This window comes from Microtus pennsylvanicus, chromosome 4 (assembly GCF_037038515.1).
Source record: "Microtus pennsylvanicus isolate mMicPen1 chromosome 4, mMicPen1.hap1, whole genome shotgun sequence".
Classification (NCBI taxonomy): domain Eukaryota; kingdom Metazoa; phylum Chordata; class Mammalia; order Rodentia; family Cricetidae; genus Microtus; species Microtus pennsylvanicus.
In genome coordinates this window covers 3740472-3756777 of record NC_134582.1, presented here as the reverse complement: position 1 = coordinate 3756777, position 16306 = coordinate 3740472, and the positions used below count along the sequence as shown (strand labels likewise).

General features: G+C 43.4%; 1 protein-coding gene and 1 pseudogene across 1 annotated transcript in view; one reads left to right on the top strand and one right to left on the bottom strand.

Annotated features, from left to right (window-relative positions):
- Nucleotides 1-2703: 2703 nt before the first annotated feature.
- C4H18orf63 (chromosome 4 C18orf63 homolog) overlaps nt 2704-16306 on the bottom strand; it is a 36770-nt gene continuing 23167 nt past the window's right edge. Inside the window, exons 11-13 of the mRNA XM_075970798.1 lie at nt 7986-9002; nt 6973-7052; nt 2704-5758 (exon numbers count right to left, since the gene is read on the bottom strand). Of these exons, the coding sequence (XP_075826913.1) occupies nt 6987-7052; nt 7986-9002 (1083 nt within the window). The 3' untranslated portion in view covers nt 2704-5758; nt 6973-6986. The remainder of the gene's footprint in view (nt 5759-6972; nt 7053-7985; nt 9003-16306) is intronic.
- On the top strand, nt 9875-9970 carry LOC142849096 (U6 spliceosomal RNA; annotated as a pseudogene).

Sequence of the window (16306 nt, the reverse complement as noted above, 5' to 3'; positions counted from 1 at the left end):
AAGTTGGTTGTCTTCTTCCACAGTGGGATTCAGCGATCGAACACGGGTCATCGGGCTTGCTCAGTGAGCGTTTCTAAGTGCTGCACCGCCTTACCAGCTCTGGGAATACTTTTCTTTCAAAGTGTATGGCTGCATCTACTGTTGGCTATGCAGGGCAGGGGTTACCAGCTCCTTGCAAGGGAGCCTCCTGAGGGTGCAGAGTGGGGTGGATATACTGAAGGCCAAGGTTCTGAGCAAGGTGTTCTGCGAGCCCATACTTCTGTGAGTGGTACGTAACTTGGATTTGGGCTGTGCAGTAACAAATGCATCAGGATCTGACATTCCCACTCCATTCACCGAGGGGAGATGTCAGTTGCTGTCCCTATGAAGGATGTCGCCATACACCCGCTGGTCCAGTGGAAACCTTAGGCATCCATACCTTGCTCTTCCCATGGTCTCCAGAGAGGGGCTGGATTTCTGTGGAGGAAGGCCACTTTCTCCTCTAACACTGGCACATAGGACACACCAGGCAGCTTAGAGAGATGTTGAGAAGTCCCCCGGACCATCTCCACATACCCAGCAAAGTTACTGATTAATTAAACCCAGTAAAACAGTTTGATTTGTAAATCCCCATTTCTTATTCCCCGATTCTCATCCCTTGGGAATTACACAGCCTTGCTAGAGAACCATCTTTGAATATCTCAAAGTCCCCTTCTGAATGTAAGCAGTTTCTTTATACTTTGAGGTCTCCAGAGATGAGGCTGCCCGTCAAGAACATCATGGGTCCCAGCATCAGGGGGCCATACTGCCTGCCCAGGCAGGACAGGTAGAGATGGGGAGCATGCCTGTGTGCATGTGTAGAGAGAAGAGCAGCAAGGCATGCTGGTTAATGTTCTCCTTGGCTTTATACACCTCGCTGAGCAGATCCAGCAGGCGGACTATTCAGTGGTCTCTGGAAGGAGACCCTTCCTGTGCCATGCTGATGTTCTGTCAGGCAGGGGAAGCCAAGCCGTATGTTCTGATGAAAATATTTTCTGATGATGTGGAACAAACATTCTGTTTCTCATCATCCCTCAGAACTGAGCTGCACTTGAAATCAGGTTAACAAGAGCTAAATTTAATCATCGTGTGACTGGATTGGGTGCTCGCATCCTGGGGTATCGAGTATCCTACTTTCTGTTGCTCTTCTCGGTTTCATCGCCTTATTTCCTTAGGGACTGCAAAGCTATGGGAGGCAGCAAAATAATGAAATGTGGTAAATCTGGTCAGAGAAAAATATGACTAAAACACTTTCCTTTGTTTCATTTCTACAACCCCATATTAAGTGTAGGTTATTTTGGTTTACAAAGTACAAAAGCTGGCTCTTAGAAGGAAAGAGGCAGGCAGAATTATTGCTTTGCAGGTTACAGGGATTTCTCTACTTTATAACATATAAAGGTCCTTATATATAATATACTTATATGTATTTATTATAATATATACTTATATATTATAATAATATTCATTTATTTATTATACTTATATATTATAATAAGTACCTATTATGAAAATATATGTCATAATCATTTATTCCCACCTGCACAGTTATGCTGAGCTTTCATGAAATTGTCTGAGAGGGCATGTCATTGGTCCCCAGCACACACAGAGGGCTGTTCTGCATTCAATGCTTCTGCCCTCACCACTGGCCAACTGTATGGGTCTGGAGACCAGAGGGGTCAGGAAAATGTGTCACTGAGAAACTTTGGACTCCCTGGTGAAGGAGACTGAGTATCTGGCCTTTCTGTTGGTAACTGTAAAAAATAACAGTTTCTCTGGTAAGTCTCAGCTCAGCATTGTAAGCTAGGATCTCATCCTTCTAAGCAATCGAGCCATAGACACTATTGTTGATACCCCAGAAACCCCTACCCTCCAGTTGGTAGGCTCTACCCTTCACAAGACACCAGGACCATTTCGTAACTTCCTTACTTGCACCATGGTGGTCCTGCATTTATCAACTGCCAGGATTCTGAGCTGGTCTCTCACCTTCTCTCCTATTCCCTGAGCCCTAATCTATCCATGCCACAGCAGCTACAGTAGCCTGCCAAACCCTGTGAGATTGGGTCACCCTGTGGAATAAAGCAAATGCTCTCCAGGGGCCCATGGGACCCGGTGTGGTCAACTCCATCCTCCCTCTGGCTTCTCTACTCCAGCCACTCTCGGCTCCTTGGTGCTCCTTGAGCCACAGGCTGGTTTTGTGTCTAAGAACCTCATCTTTCCTCCCCTGCTGTAAACCAACGTCACCACCCTCTGATAAACCTCACAAGTGCTTGACACATGGCAAATACCTTAATGAATATCCCTTTTCTTTTCCCAGACAGGGTTTCACTGTGTAGTCCTGGCTGTCCTGGAACTCTGCAGACCAGGCTGGCCTCAAACTCAGAGGTCCACCTGCTTCTGCCTTCCAAGAGCTGAGGTTAAGGGCACACACCACCACCGCCCAGCTAATGAGTAACTTTTTAAGATGAAATGAAGATCTTTTGAGAGTAAAACTCTGTGATGTACTAAGGACCTAAGCTGGCTTAGGAAATGAACTACAGTGGGAACGAATTTGCAGGGTCTGTAAGCCGGCCCATCTCTGTACAGTCACCCGTACAGACATCTGAAAAGTACATACATTTGAAATTCTCTGTTTGTCATCTGAAAGAATATACAGCATGAACATTCTAAACATAAGCACATAAGGGTCATGCATCTGTAAATCTTTTTATTGATTATTTATAATTATCAGCAAACAGTCATATATTAGCATGTCCAGAATAAAAGCAGATCATAGCAGTTTGGAAACAGAGAGTGAGAACTGGTCAGTAAACCAGACAAATAAGAGCCATTCAACAAGATGCTCAAAATTTTATCTTATTTGCGACAGACACAATAAATAAAGTAATAGACACAAATAAAGTAAAAATAATTGTAATATATAATAAAAACATAAAACCAAATACAAATATAGCAAGAAGCTAATATACATGAGAAACACATTTTTACATAACTATAAATGTGATTCTTGGCATTGAGTTTCGCCTATTTCCACAAGTTTGTCTTGGTGTGGTGGCTGATTTCTAAATCTCTGGATATAGGCAAACATAAAACCGCTTATTGTTTAGCCCTAGAATGGCCCTGGAATGCAGAATTTTAAAAAGTAAGGATTTTTTGGAAGGGGTCCAAACTACAAACAAAGCATCAAGACCCTATACAAAGTAAAATCTGTTTTTTTCCCCAACTGACTGCAATTATTTTGGCTCTCAGAAATTGAAGTCTTTAAAAACATTTATTTTTTCCTGTATGTATGTATGTATGTATGTATGTATGTATGTATGTATGTATGTATGTGTATCGTGTGCCTGGGAGGTGGAAGAAGACGTTAGATCCCCTTGGAACCGGAGTACAGGTGGTTGTGAGCAGCTCTATGGTGCTGGGAAATAAACGTGAATCCTTGACAAGAGAGCAACTGCTTTTAACTGCTGAGTCATCTCCAGCCCCCAGAACTGAAACTTTAATATGAACCAAGATCTTCATTGATTTCTCTGGTAATCTGAGCACAGATTTTTGGTGTGTGTGTGTGTGTGTTTCATTAGAACAATTGTGAGACAGAAATGTACTATAATGAAAACAGACTCATAGAGAGTCATGTTAGCACAGCAAACCCTGTACATATGTGGACACTCATCTAAAATGAAGCACTAGTGTGGGCTGTGGCTCAGTTGGTAGAGAGCTTGCCTCACGCGCACAAACCCTGGATTCAGTCTCCAGCGTGGCGTAAGCTGAGCAAGCTATAATCTAGCAGCGTGGAAGCAGAGGTGGGAAGAGCAGCGGCTCAAAGCCGGTCCACCTACACAGTGAGTTCAAGGCCAACCTGGGCTGTGTGATGCCCGTCTAAGAAGAAAGCAGAAAGGAATGTTATGCTGTCAGTTCTAAGCAGTCCAGATTAGTAGAGTGGAGGAAGAGGGATCATAAAGATTCCATGAAGAACTGGGAAGCGCCATACATCGCTTCAGCGTAGACTCATTATCTAACTAGTTTGCTGAGTTGAGCAATACGATGTCTTCCTAGCCTAAGCTGCAATAATGGAGCAGCTCGAGGAAGCACCCGGGAAACCTGGTCCAAGAATAACCACGTGTGTGGATGACTGTGCTGACCACACATGTATATTTCAGTACATCACTCTCAAAACGAAATACATTTCTACACAAGCAAAACAATGTCCTGGTCTTTACTGTGGTCAGCTGACTTTCCACAACATGGGCTTCATGAGAAAGAAGCATTTAAAATGGGCTTTGAATTAAATGTACTTTCTTCCTATGAAGATGATAAACTAGGAACTAGAGATAGTTGTGAAACAGAAGCGCTCACAGTAAGGCACAGAGCAAACTAAACTAGGCATAACTCCGGGAGCAGGAGCCACAGTCACATGGGAAGGAGGTTAGGACTTGCTTTGTCTAACTCCAGTGTTTTGACGAATTGATTGGTAGCAACGGCAAACCATATGTAAACAATCATGGGTCAGCTTACACTTGATTCCCTGCTGGGTCTTTCATATGATGAAGGATTATTGTAGTAGGACATGCAGTGAAGAATTTTGACTTTAAAAGTATCTTTGGTATGTTATCAAATCCACTTAAAGTCTTAAAGTTTTGAAAGAGAGGAATTCTCATTTGTGAGAAGCACTATTTGTACTTCTCATTCCCGTCCCTCTCAGTGTTAGAGGGTTGTTCATGGAGGACAAGCAGGGGATTCTGGACACTTGCTCCATCACCTACATAACCCTGAGCCTGAGCCACAGCCTACATGAGTTTGCTAAAGACCAGACTCAGCCTTCAGGGCAAGGCCATCCCTCTGCAAACTGAGGGTGAGCTTTGAGATATCCCCCACCCCAGCCACTCATGACCAGCCACTGATGTGAGCTGAGTTAACTTTTATTGTGCATTGTCCCACACCCTTCTGGCTAAGCAAATCTGGCAGTATCCAGAGACTGCAGAGCTTTGGTAAACACCATGAGAAAGTGCCAGATAGAAACAACGGGCTAAATACAAACACTAGTTTGACTGAAAAACCCTGTTAATGGAAACTGTAAAAGAAAAAAGCACTTTGTATCTGAGTTTTACCTCGGGATTGTAAAAATTCTTTTGTTCATGCCTAATGCTTACTTCTTGCTATAAAAAGTGGAGTTTGGAAACTGCCCATGGCCACAGTCTCAGAATCCCAGTCTGGCTATGGTCATTGCTATAGCTGATATGTTTTTGTGCCCTGCAGAGATTTTCCCTTTTTCTTTTCCTGGAATGAAGTTTGCTTCTGGTTTAACAGACTTGGTGGTTTTTTTCCATCCTTGTGCAACCCCCGGACCCAACATTATATTGGATAAAGTGGTACATGGGAGGCAGATGCGGGGAGATCTCTGTGAGTTTGAGGTCAGCCTGATCTTTATAGCAATTCCAGGCTAGCTGGGGCTACAGAGTGAAACTCCTTCTTTACAAAAATAATGTACCATATAAATTCAGTATCTTGCAGCATTCTGTATAGAACAATTTACATGCCTTATAATACTGAAAGTTTGCAAACAACTGAAGTATTAACCAGTCGGGAGCTAGCTAAGCATGGCATATCCACATTCAATAAAAGACTGTGCAAAAACTGAGAAGAAAAGAGCCGGGCGAAGCAGCAAGTCCCAGGGCAGCACACACAGCCTGCGTCTCACCCACAGGCCCAGTCTGGAAGACTTCATCTGGGTTCTAGGAGATCATCCCTGAAAGAGCAATTGTAGGTGGTTTTCACTTTTCAGAAATTTATTACTGTATGTGTATGGGTGTTTTGCCTGCATATATGACTGTGTGCCATGTACAAGCCTGTTATACACAGAGTCCAGAAGATGACATTATATCCCCTGGAACTGGAGTTATATATTGTTGTGAACCACCATGTTGGTCCTGGGAACTGAACCTGGGTCTTCTGGAAAAGGAGTCAGTGCTCATAATTGCTAAGCCATCTCTCCAGTGACCAATTTTTTAAAACTTGTTTACTGAATTACTCCATGTTACTCAAAATTTTTTACATAACTATGTATTAATTTTATAGTGGGGGGATACAGAAACTACAATTTTCTCATCATGATATTCTTCCTAATAGTGATTTCATGTTAACACGTCAGGCATTAAGCAATTCAAAATGAGAAAGTGACCATATTTCTAAGACCATGGGACCTAGAGTAGATTCTCTTATCTCTAAAAATGCAAAAAGCCATGTCCAAGGCACATACAATATTTTCCTCAGGCACATGAGAGTATTAAAATGAAGATGTTTAAAACTACATAAGATACCACATCATAATTTATGTAAGAATAGACTTAGGCACCTTTTAGTTAATTCAAATCAGGTTGAAAATTCTATTAGCTCTAGAAAGAACTGGCGTTGGAACAGAAAAGCAACTGTCTAGCTGGCTCTTAAAGGATCTGAACGCAAGCCAATGGCTTCATGTGAAGAGTGTCTGTGGGTACTTCAGTCATGTTTGTTCTCAGGACAGAGCAGATGGCAACAAGGGATAAAATGTCATTGCCAGATGTACAGTTTTGTGAATTTGGTGCCAGGGACCCAGAATGAAAATTAAATCTCGAGTTTGAGCGTAGCTGGCATCATCCCACTTCGTGAGTCGATTTCAGTGTAATGGTTAGCTCTGGGACGTCACCTAAGGTCTGCTATTTCGGTCATGCCCAAGAAGAAGGATATTTTAGTGGGGCCATAGTCTTACATATTCAGTCAGCTGCTGTGACCACAAGGCAGACACTGGCTTCCTAGTCTGTGGGACCCAGAGCCCGAGGGGTCCTTTCTCAAAGCCATTCTTCTTTGGGTCCACACAGGGAAAACAGTCGCTTATCCACAGGGGTGCTATTCCTATTCCCTTGCTAATCTAAGTGCAGCTCTCTCTATTTAAGTAATATAAACAAGGGCACGCCCTGCAGTTACCTGATGGGAGGTCTCTATTCCACACTGTACTCTGTCTTAGGAATGCCAAAGAACTTCTTAGGTTTTGTTGTCTTAGGTACCTGTATCAAATTGAAGAATGGCATCTTGTTACAAATTAACCAGATTACTAACAGTTTTGATTCTTAAGAGAGTTAGTCTCTCTTTTAAAATTCTTTGACAATTTCATATATATATATATATATATATATATATATATATATATATATATGTAGTGAATTCTAGCCATTGTCATTCCCAGACCATCCTCCAACCCTCCTCCCTCTTCCACCAAAACCCTTTAAAATAAGTCTTGCTCCTACTCTGATGCCTTGAAATTTCTGACCAACTGAGTTCAATTTTGGTGACTTGTGTGAGCATGGTGGGAAGTCATTTGTTGGAGCATGGTCAACATGTCAGTGATTACACCATCTAAGCAAGCCTAAACAGCTCATATTCTCTCAGAGTGAGTGGGAACTCATGATCCTCTTTCCCCAACCCATGAAATGTTGGGGGTGGGGGCCCCAGTCTTCCTCAGGTCTTTCTTGCTACAGTGTTCATGGTTGCATGGGCCCTGTCTTGTCCAGAGACACTGTTTCATAGCATCCCCCATCCCATCCCACCCCAGCCTCCAGCTCTTCCATCCTTTCTGCTCCCTTTCTACAGTGTTCTGTGAACCGTGAATGTCCTTAGATGTCCTATTTGCTGTCGCTTTTTTTTTTCGAGACAGGGTTTCTCTGTGTAGTCCTGGCTGTCCTGAAACTTGCTCTATAGATTAGATTGGCCTCAAATGCACAGAGACCCTCCTGACTCTGCCTCCCAAATGCTGGGATTAAGAGTGGTGCCAACATGCCAGGCTGAGCATCCTTTTTAAGGATTGGAGCAGAGTTGGCTTTCTTAATAACCACATTTCTACATCGACTTGTGCAAGTTACTTACATTCTTATTCAAGGCTCTAAAAGTCTAGCCAGCGTACCATGAATTTTTTCCAGGCTGAAAGAAAAACAAACCTTTACCTGTTTCCTAGAAGAACCAGATTGCCTCTGATGAGCAGCATTAGAACGATGCTTTGTAGAAGATTGTGAAGACTCAAGGCTTAGTTTCCGTCTGTGCTTGTGGGATGCTTTGCTCTCTGTTAGGCCATGATCGGCTGCGTCAGCTTCTTCAATTCGATCTGCTAACTGTTGCGGTTGGAGTCGGGAGTCTTCCATTTCTAAGTCTGATTCAAAAATGTGTGGCTGGCTTTTGAGTTTTAGTGACTCATGACTTTTCCCCAAAATTTGTGTTATAAATCTGCTTGTTAAATTGCGTTTTCCACTGGTGTGGCTGTCAACCGCACTTTTTCTCGCACTTAAACTACCTGACATTTGAGTCATGGCATTGGTAGACAGTGGCCCACCTTCAGTGAGGTGCGCAGCCCGCTCCACCTCAGAAGAGGGACGTTTCCCCTCAGGCTCACAGAACTCAGCGCTTTTCCCTAGCAGAGGTCTGACGTTCTTCTGATTTAAATTCCTAGCCTGGACTTGAATGTTACTATCTGGTCTTTTTCTCGGAGCTGAACCTGAACTTGGTTTGCCCCCCTGGGTTACGCTGGTTTTCTGCGCCGGTAGGGTAGGTTGTGTAACCGCGCTCTGTTTTCTTTTCGCGCTGCTGAGTGTTGAGATGTCTTTGTTCACTTGCTCAGATTTCCTTTTGAAAACTGGTATGAACGCTGGGGCCCTCTTACTTTGTGAGCAAAGATTATCGCCTTGAGTCTGTGTATTTTCACTGCTGGGTTTTGACTCCCCCACACGCAGGGGTGGCGCCCTGAGAGGCCAGGCGGGCTGTCTGTGCTGCGGAGACCCTGGCTGGAAGCGGCCCGCTGCAGACAAGCCTGCACGCTGCGGGCTGACCAAAGGCTCCACCTTGTGGCTGGCTGCTGCTGGCTGTGGGACTAAAGGCAGAGCCCCTGTGGGCTTCAGCAAAGTGGCTTGAGTCAGAGCCACTCTGAAGTGGCTTTTCGTCGTCAGATTGGGGGGTTTGACTTTGTTTTCCTGGAAGGATGGAGATTAGGGAAAGGTAAAAATGTAATATTAATAATATAAGTGAAACAAGAAAAAAAATACAAAGTATCAGAATACGAACGCAAAGTAACACTAAAATGCATAGAACCGCTGAAGAGAAAAATACAAACGAGCCTTCTGGTGCAATGTGTAGGTTTCTCAGCCCCATGTAAATCAACTGTAAGATCTAATGGAGGGGTGCATGCATTTGCCTGGGATCTCTAAGTGGGGTTTTGACTTCAGGGCAGGGTTGCATGTCTTAAGCCTGCCTGTGTTTGCACCACCAGTTTCTGGTGCCTAGCAGTAACTCGGAGAGACAGTCTCAAAACGACTAGTTAGATACAGCAAAGAAATCCAAGTGTGTCCCCATCTTTAAAAACTCTGTCTGCATAGGAAATCTGATGTGGGAGTGTCATATATCAATCTGTTGATTTCATTGTAAGCAATAAAGAAACTGCTAGGCCCATTGGATAGGCCCACCCTTAGGTGGGTGGAGTAAACAGAATAGAACGCTGGGAGGAAGAGGAAGTGAGGTCAGACTCGACAGCTCTCCTCTCCAGAGCAGACGCCTTCAGAGAGACGCCATGCTACCTGCTCCAGGGAAGACGCACACCATGCCCCAGCTCCGACCCAGGATGGACTTAGGCTAGAATCTTCCCGGTAAGCGCACCTAGGGGCGCTACACAGATGATTAGAAATGGGCTAGTCCAGGTGTGAGAATTAGCCTAGAAGAGAATGGGCCAAGCAGTGTTTAAATGAATACAGTTTGTGTGTAATTATTTCGGGGCATAAGCTAGCCGGGCAGGGCAGGCGGCTGGGGTCTGCCGCCGCTCCCTATTACTACAGAAATCAAGTTGTCCCGTGCTCACTTGTGAGCCCAGACTAGAACTGGACGAGACAGAGATTAGTATGGTCCCTGTGCAAGGATGAAGCAAATTTGTGAAGTGCCCCATATTTAAATAAAGAAACAAAAGAAAGGAGACGTCGTTTCCACTGCTTCAGTATAGGCGCACAATTTAGAGGACTCGAAGTGCACTTACCACTGCCCTGGGGGTCAGAACTGTCACCTACAGTTTCTTCTTCCCACACAAAACCAAAACTTAGACCTTTGTAAATAATAATCCGCACTTCCCCTTGCTCCAGGATGCTAGCAACACCTGCTCTATTTTCTTTTGCTATGATCTGCCCATTCCTGATACTTCATACGAGATCATACAATATTTTCTTTTAGTGTTGGACTTATTTCACCTAACATACTATTTTTTTCAAGATTCAGGTATGTTGCAGCACATATCAGGATCTCTTTTCTTGTGACTGACTATTGCACAGTATGTATATATGATGTTTTTCTTGTGACTGACTATTGCACAGTATGTATATATGATGTTTTTCTTATCTGTTCAATTGCTGATGGAAGTGTTTCTATTGTTTTGAAATAAATATACACTGGGCTTTCACTGCTGTATAAGAAAAGCAGAACTAGTTAGAGTCACCAGGAAAAGGGGGTGTCAACTGAGGAACGACGTCTGTCAGACTGGCCTATGAGCACGCCTGTGGAGGTATTTTCATGATTCATCGTTGATATTGGAGGGTCTAGTCCACCATGGACGGTGCTACTCTCAGAAAAATGTTCCTGAGTTCTATAAGGAAGTAGGCTCAGCAAGCTACGGAGAGCCAGTCAGTACCATTTCTCCATTTCTGCTTCTACTTGAATTCCTGATCTCAGTTTCCTCAATGATTGAATATTATCTGGTGGACCAAATGCCTCCCCAACCTGTTTGCTTTTGGTCATGGTATTTACAACAGAAAGTAAAATAATATAGTAAATTTTGACAATAATATGAAATGTAGATCACAGATTTATTTTCTTACTCTTACAGATTAAAAATATGTCACAGCTTCAAACAAAAACCATAAAAATTATAGGAATAATATGTAAGCCAGAACGATTTTTCCTTCCTTCTACTGAGTTCCAGTTTTTGAATGAGGCTGGGAAGACACCAGTGGAGAGTTCAGGGAGATTAGAATTATAGGTAGGCACAAAAAATGATGAGATTGACCCAGTCATCTAGGGCATAACAAGGCACATAAAAATGATGTGGCTTAAAATTAAAAAAAAAAACAGCAAAAATGGGGCTTCAATACATACACTTTGGGGGCACGATTCTTATGCTCTGGAGAATGAAAAGGGTGATACAGACATTCTGATGGAGGAAGATCATTGGTTAAATAAAAAGAAACTACTTGGCTCTCATTGGTTAGGAGATAGGTGGGAGGAGTAAACAGAACAGAACGCTGGGAGGAAGAGGAAGTGAGCTCAGACCCGACAGCTCTCCTCTCGGGAGCAGACGCCTCAGGAGAGATGCCATGCTCCCGGCTCCTGGGCAGACACACGTGATGAAGCTCTGAACTAGAATCTTCCCGGTAAGACCGGTGCTCACAGATTGTTAGAGATGGGTTGATTGGGATATCAGAATTAGCCAGTAAGGGCTAGAGCTAAGGGCCAAGCAGTGATTAAAAGAATACAGTGTCTGTGTAATTATTTTGGGGCATAAGCTAGCCAGGCAGGTGGCTGGGGTGTTGGGGACGCAGCCCTGCCGCCGCTCCTTATTACTACAACATTCTTCAGACTCTCCTCTTCAAGGGAACTAACAACAAACTAAAAGCTATCTGATAGGCATAGCATAGCCTCTCTGTCAAGACATCATATGAGCAAAGACTACTGCTACCATCAGACCCGGGCAAGAAGCAGGCATCTCCCACTCACGATGGGAGCCTGGCCTCTGCTCTTCCCATTGTTCCTTCTGGAACAAGCACCTGTGAAGTTCAATGTGCCATTTTCTCAATGATATTTAGGGTGTTGACTTACAGCCTGTCAATTAGACACACATATCAACTATGGGAAGTTGGAAGAAGGGGAAGCAATGCCTGTCCCAGCTTTGCTGAAAAAGTCAACTATAAACACTTCCCTTGACTTCAGTCACTGTTAGGCAGAAGTCGCACTGTTCACTCACTGGATTTTGGGGTCCAGTGCAGACCGATATTAGGGTGTCTGCTCTTCTCAGAGAGAACTAGACACCCAACACACTCCCCACAAACCACAGCCCTTGCCTTGTGCTACATACACACACAGATGCTGTCATTGGAAATACTCTTAAATTATCCCATCAAATACCAGGAGACACTTTGTCACAACAGATGGCGTCACTCTGGTGAGCGAGTGTTTTCCCACTGCCTTGAAAGAAACATATCTGAGAACTAAGTTGAAACTAATTATAGACAAGCAAAGAACACTTGCTTTTTAATCCTTGGGTTTCACAAACTGCATGTTTTTAAAAATGTACCTATTACTTGAGATGCACAAAGAAAACTCTAGGCGGATTAGGATAAGGACAACTGACTTGCGCTCTGCGGACATGTGTGTCTGCACCTGAGACAGCTACACTCGCACCCGCTTTCCAGCCCTGTCTGAAGCACACATCAGCGAGAGCAGTGCCCGGGGCACCGCTTGCTCCCTAGCCTGTCGATACATTGTCACTCATTGTTTTAACTCTAAAATACTGTACATAGCCACAAGGGAGGAAACTTAGGCTTATATTCAAAATGTATAGAAAAGCAAAAAGGGCCTGTGTAAACAGCAGATGAGATCATAAATAATTCACAGAACTTAAATATTTTTAAGCTGTCAACAGCTGAAGCTCTGTGGAGCCGTGAGCCAGCTCAAGAGCATGTGCTTCACGGCACACATCTCTCTTCTAGGCGTCGTCGGAAACGCAGCTTAGTAGACTTTTAACTTCTCGCACTGACACATAACGTATACAACTTTGGATAATAATATATAATTGTGTAAACTAAACATTTTACAGTTATCTAACGGGATTCCAGTATTAAGGTAACCGTTAAGAAGAATTTGAGAAGCCCACGACTTATCTAGGCTATGTGGTTGGATGTTTCTGAGAGGGAAAGCTCTTCTGTTGCATCCATGCTTTCGGTGTGGGAAAATCAGGACAGTGTCTTTCATCCTGTTAACCATTAACATTCAGGAAAGTTGAGGCAAAAAGAGGTCAGTATGCTTAGGCTTAGCCACACACATGTGCACACGCATGCACGCACACACATACATGCATACACACAAATACACAAACACAGGCACGCATGCACACACACAAACACACAACACACGTACACACATATAAATGCACACACATACATGCATGCACACAAACACACATACAAACAAACTCACATACGCACACGCACTCACACACATATGCACTCACACACACACACACACACCCCATGATTACTGAAACTGGAGATAATGTAATCCAGAGAGGCACACTCTACCTCAACTAGCAGTGATGGGCAAGTGTTATAAAATGTCAGGGGAGGTAGAGAGAAAATTTAAAAATGTTTAAAAAGAAAATGGAAAAGTAAGCAGAATGACTTATCAGATGTGGGTTATTTATTGCAGTCTGGTTCTGTGTGTGGCACCACACTTGTCTGTTTTGCTAAAGCCGAGCCCCTAGCTTAGGAGAAATAAAAATGTTGGCTTCAAATGACATATCACACAAGGAAGCAGCTGCTCACATCCAGAGTGTAGAATACCCTCCAGGGCAAGTGTTCCTGTATCTAGCAAGCAACGGTCATAAATGATGCTATAGAATAAAACACACTTAGCAGATAGAATGGCCAAGTGATCTGAGATGGTCCTGTTTAGATTTTAACTTGGCAAAAGCCTTAAAAACAAATCTTTGAGATAAATGAGAAGTGTATGACCTGGGTTTGGTGATACTTAGGAAATATTCATTCTGTTTGGTATATAGTGACATCGGGCCACGTGAAAATGCTTTTTCAATGCTGCATGTGGTACAAATATATTCTACAGGATTTAGAGAAGATGAAATAATATTTTACCTGATGTTTGCTTCAAAACACCCATTTTACCCCTTACTTAAAACTCATTTTCTCTTAAGTAGTTTTGAAATTTTCCTTAATTAAAAGTAAACCTAGTCTGGCTAACCACTCCTGGAAAATTAATTTTTTAAAAAGTCAGCTGCGTGTAGAAAGTTCCAGAAGGTTATGCAGCTTAGCTATTGTTCCCCATGAAGAGCACTCCTGACAGGGTTGTCCATAGCTTCCTTCCTAGCTTCCCCCATGCAGCTCTAAGGGCTGCCTCCGACAAGCATGTGTGCCCTGGACTCCAGCCTACACTTTCCCACCGCCCAAGCTCAGACAAGCGCTCACATCACCGCTGTCACCTCACTCTGTTTCCAGACACAAGGAGATCACAGGTCTACTCCAGTACACAATGGCCAGGACTCGGGTCTAGACAGCCAGTTCTCAGAGCCCGAACTCTCAGACAGGAATCAATGGTTAATTTTAATTTATTTTCTGGATTATTGTGCTAAGAATCTGACCAGGCTTCAATTTTAAGTCAGAAGTGTATTTACTTCATGTTGGCGAAGACACCTGAGCTCTGTGCTGTGGGTCCTCGCAATAGAATAACAGACAAGGCAGAATGAATTCCTACTGTCAACAGCAGTGTGCAGACGATTTTGGGGAAGTGCTGCTGTACACTTAAGACGCAAGCTTTGCACATTGTCTGGATTTACTACTCACAGAGCAGATATGGCTGAAGATATGCAGTATGCAAAAAGCAGTCAATACGGACATACGATATAAGTGTCTGTTCAGCAGCAATTCCTTAGATTGGATTTGGCAAGCAGTCTAACTTTTAAAAACTGTTATGCGAGCCAGATATGGTAGTGTATGCCTTTAATCCCAAGACTCGGGAGGCAGAGACAGGAGGGTCTCTGTGAGTTTAAGGCCAGCCTGGTCTACAGAGTGAGTTCTAGGGAAGCCAGAGCTACAAAGTGAGATTCTATCTAAAAAAAAAAATAACCTCATACCTATCTTTAAGAGTAAAATGTAGGTATCATATAGGTATCTGTCCACTTACACCCCCTTCTCAGGAAAACACAATGCAGAAAAAAGGGAGATGAGGAGCCCTATACAGCTGACGAAGAACTCATACCTAGCATGCCATAATATCTGTAAATGAAAACTAGAGATATATCAAAATAGATATCCAAATAACCACTATACACAAGTGGTTATATATAATCATTATATATATATATAATCAAGAACACGCACATTGAAAGCAGATGATAACAAGCGTATGTGCGAGAATCGCTGGAAACCAGCAATGCCACATGAGAATAAGGGAAAGAAGCAACAGCCAGAGGCTCAGAGACGGCTACAGACACTTTAGGAGGAGCCTGGAATATGTCCTACGCTTAGGAATACACCTGCTGATTCTGCATGCATGGGATTCACGTCCATGCACCTAGAGGGTGTGTACTAGAAGGTTCACTGCCACATCACCACAGATAGCCCTCACACAATTCAGCTGTCAATCAACAATATTCTGGAGAAATAAATGATAATGTAATCATATCACCACACAGAAATGAAAGTGAGTGAACTACAGCTGAGTGGAACATCACGGCTGAGTGTCACAACACCATTCTAAAGCCAAGGGACAGACTGGGAAACACAGACACGATGGTTTCTCTTGCATAAAATTCAAAACTGGACATCACTAAAGCCTAGTTTTTGTCGATGTATGCTTAGTAAAGACAAAGAGCAAGCCCCAGAAGTCACGGCAGTGGTTGCCTCTCTGAACACATAATGAGGACGGTGGAAGTATGCTGTATTTATTGGGTTACATAAACAATTATTCAACAAGACGTATGCATATACTTCTACATGTGTATAATATGGTACAATAAAAATAGATTCTAAAATGCAGGGGGATAAAGCCAGAGGTGACTCTCCTCCCCTGAAAAGTTTCCAGCCCCAGAAAATATAAAGACTCAGAATCTGATTTCAAGTTGCATCTTCTTCCCCTGCTCTGCTAAGTCTGGGGCATAACACAACCCCAGGCAGCCATTTCTTTTCTTGTGTCATATGTCTATCTGCGGGGAGCCAGGCATGCTGGTTTCCTCCTGAAGTTAATGTCTTGCCGAGGCAGGCACGGGGGTGCCCTTTCTCCTGCTGCACCCGCCCAGTGGGCAGCAGGCACCTACTTCTCCTGAACAGGCTTTCCCTGTCTGTCCAGCTGAGCAGTTCACAGCATTTTCTCTCTAATCTCCAGTAACCCAGTCCATGTATATCCAGATATGGATGGAACACATCAGGAATAATGATTGTGTGTCATGAAATGCAGTGATCGCAACGGCAGGGTAAACAGTTAAGTAACAGTAACGACAAATAGCACTTGCGAGATG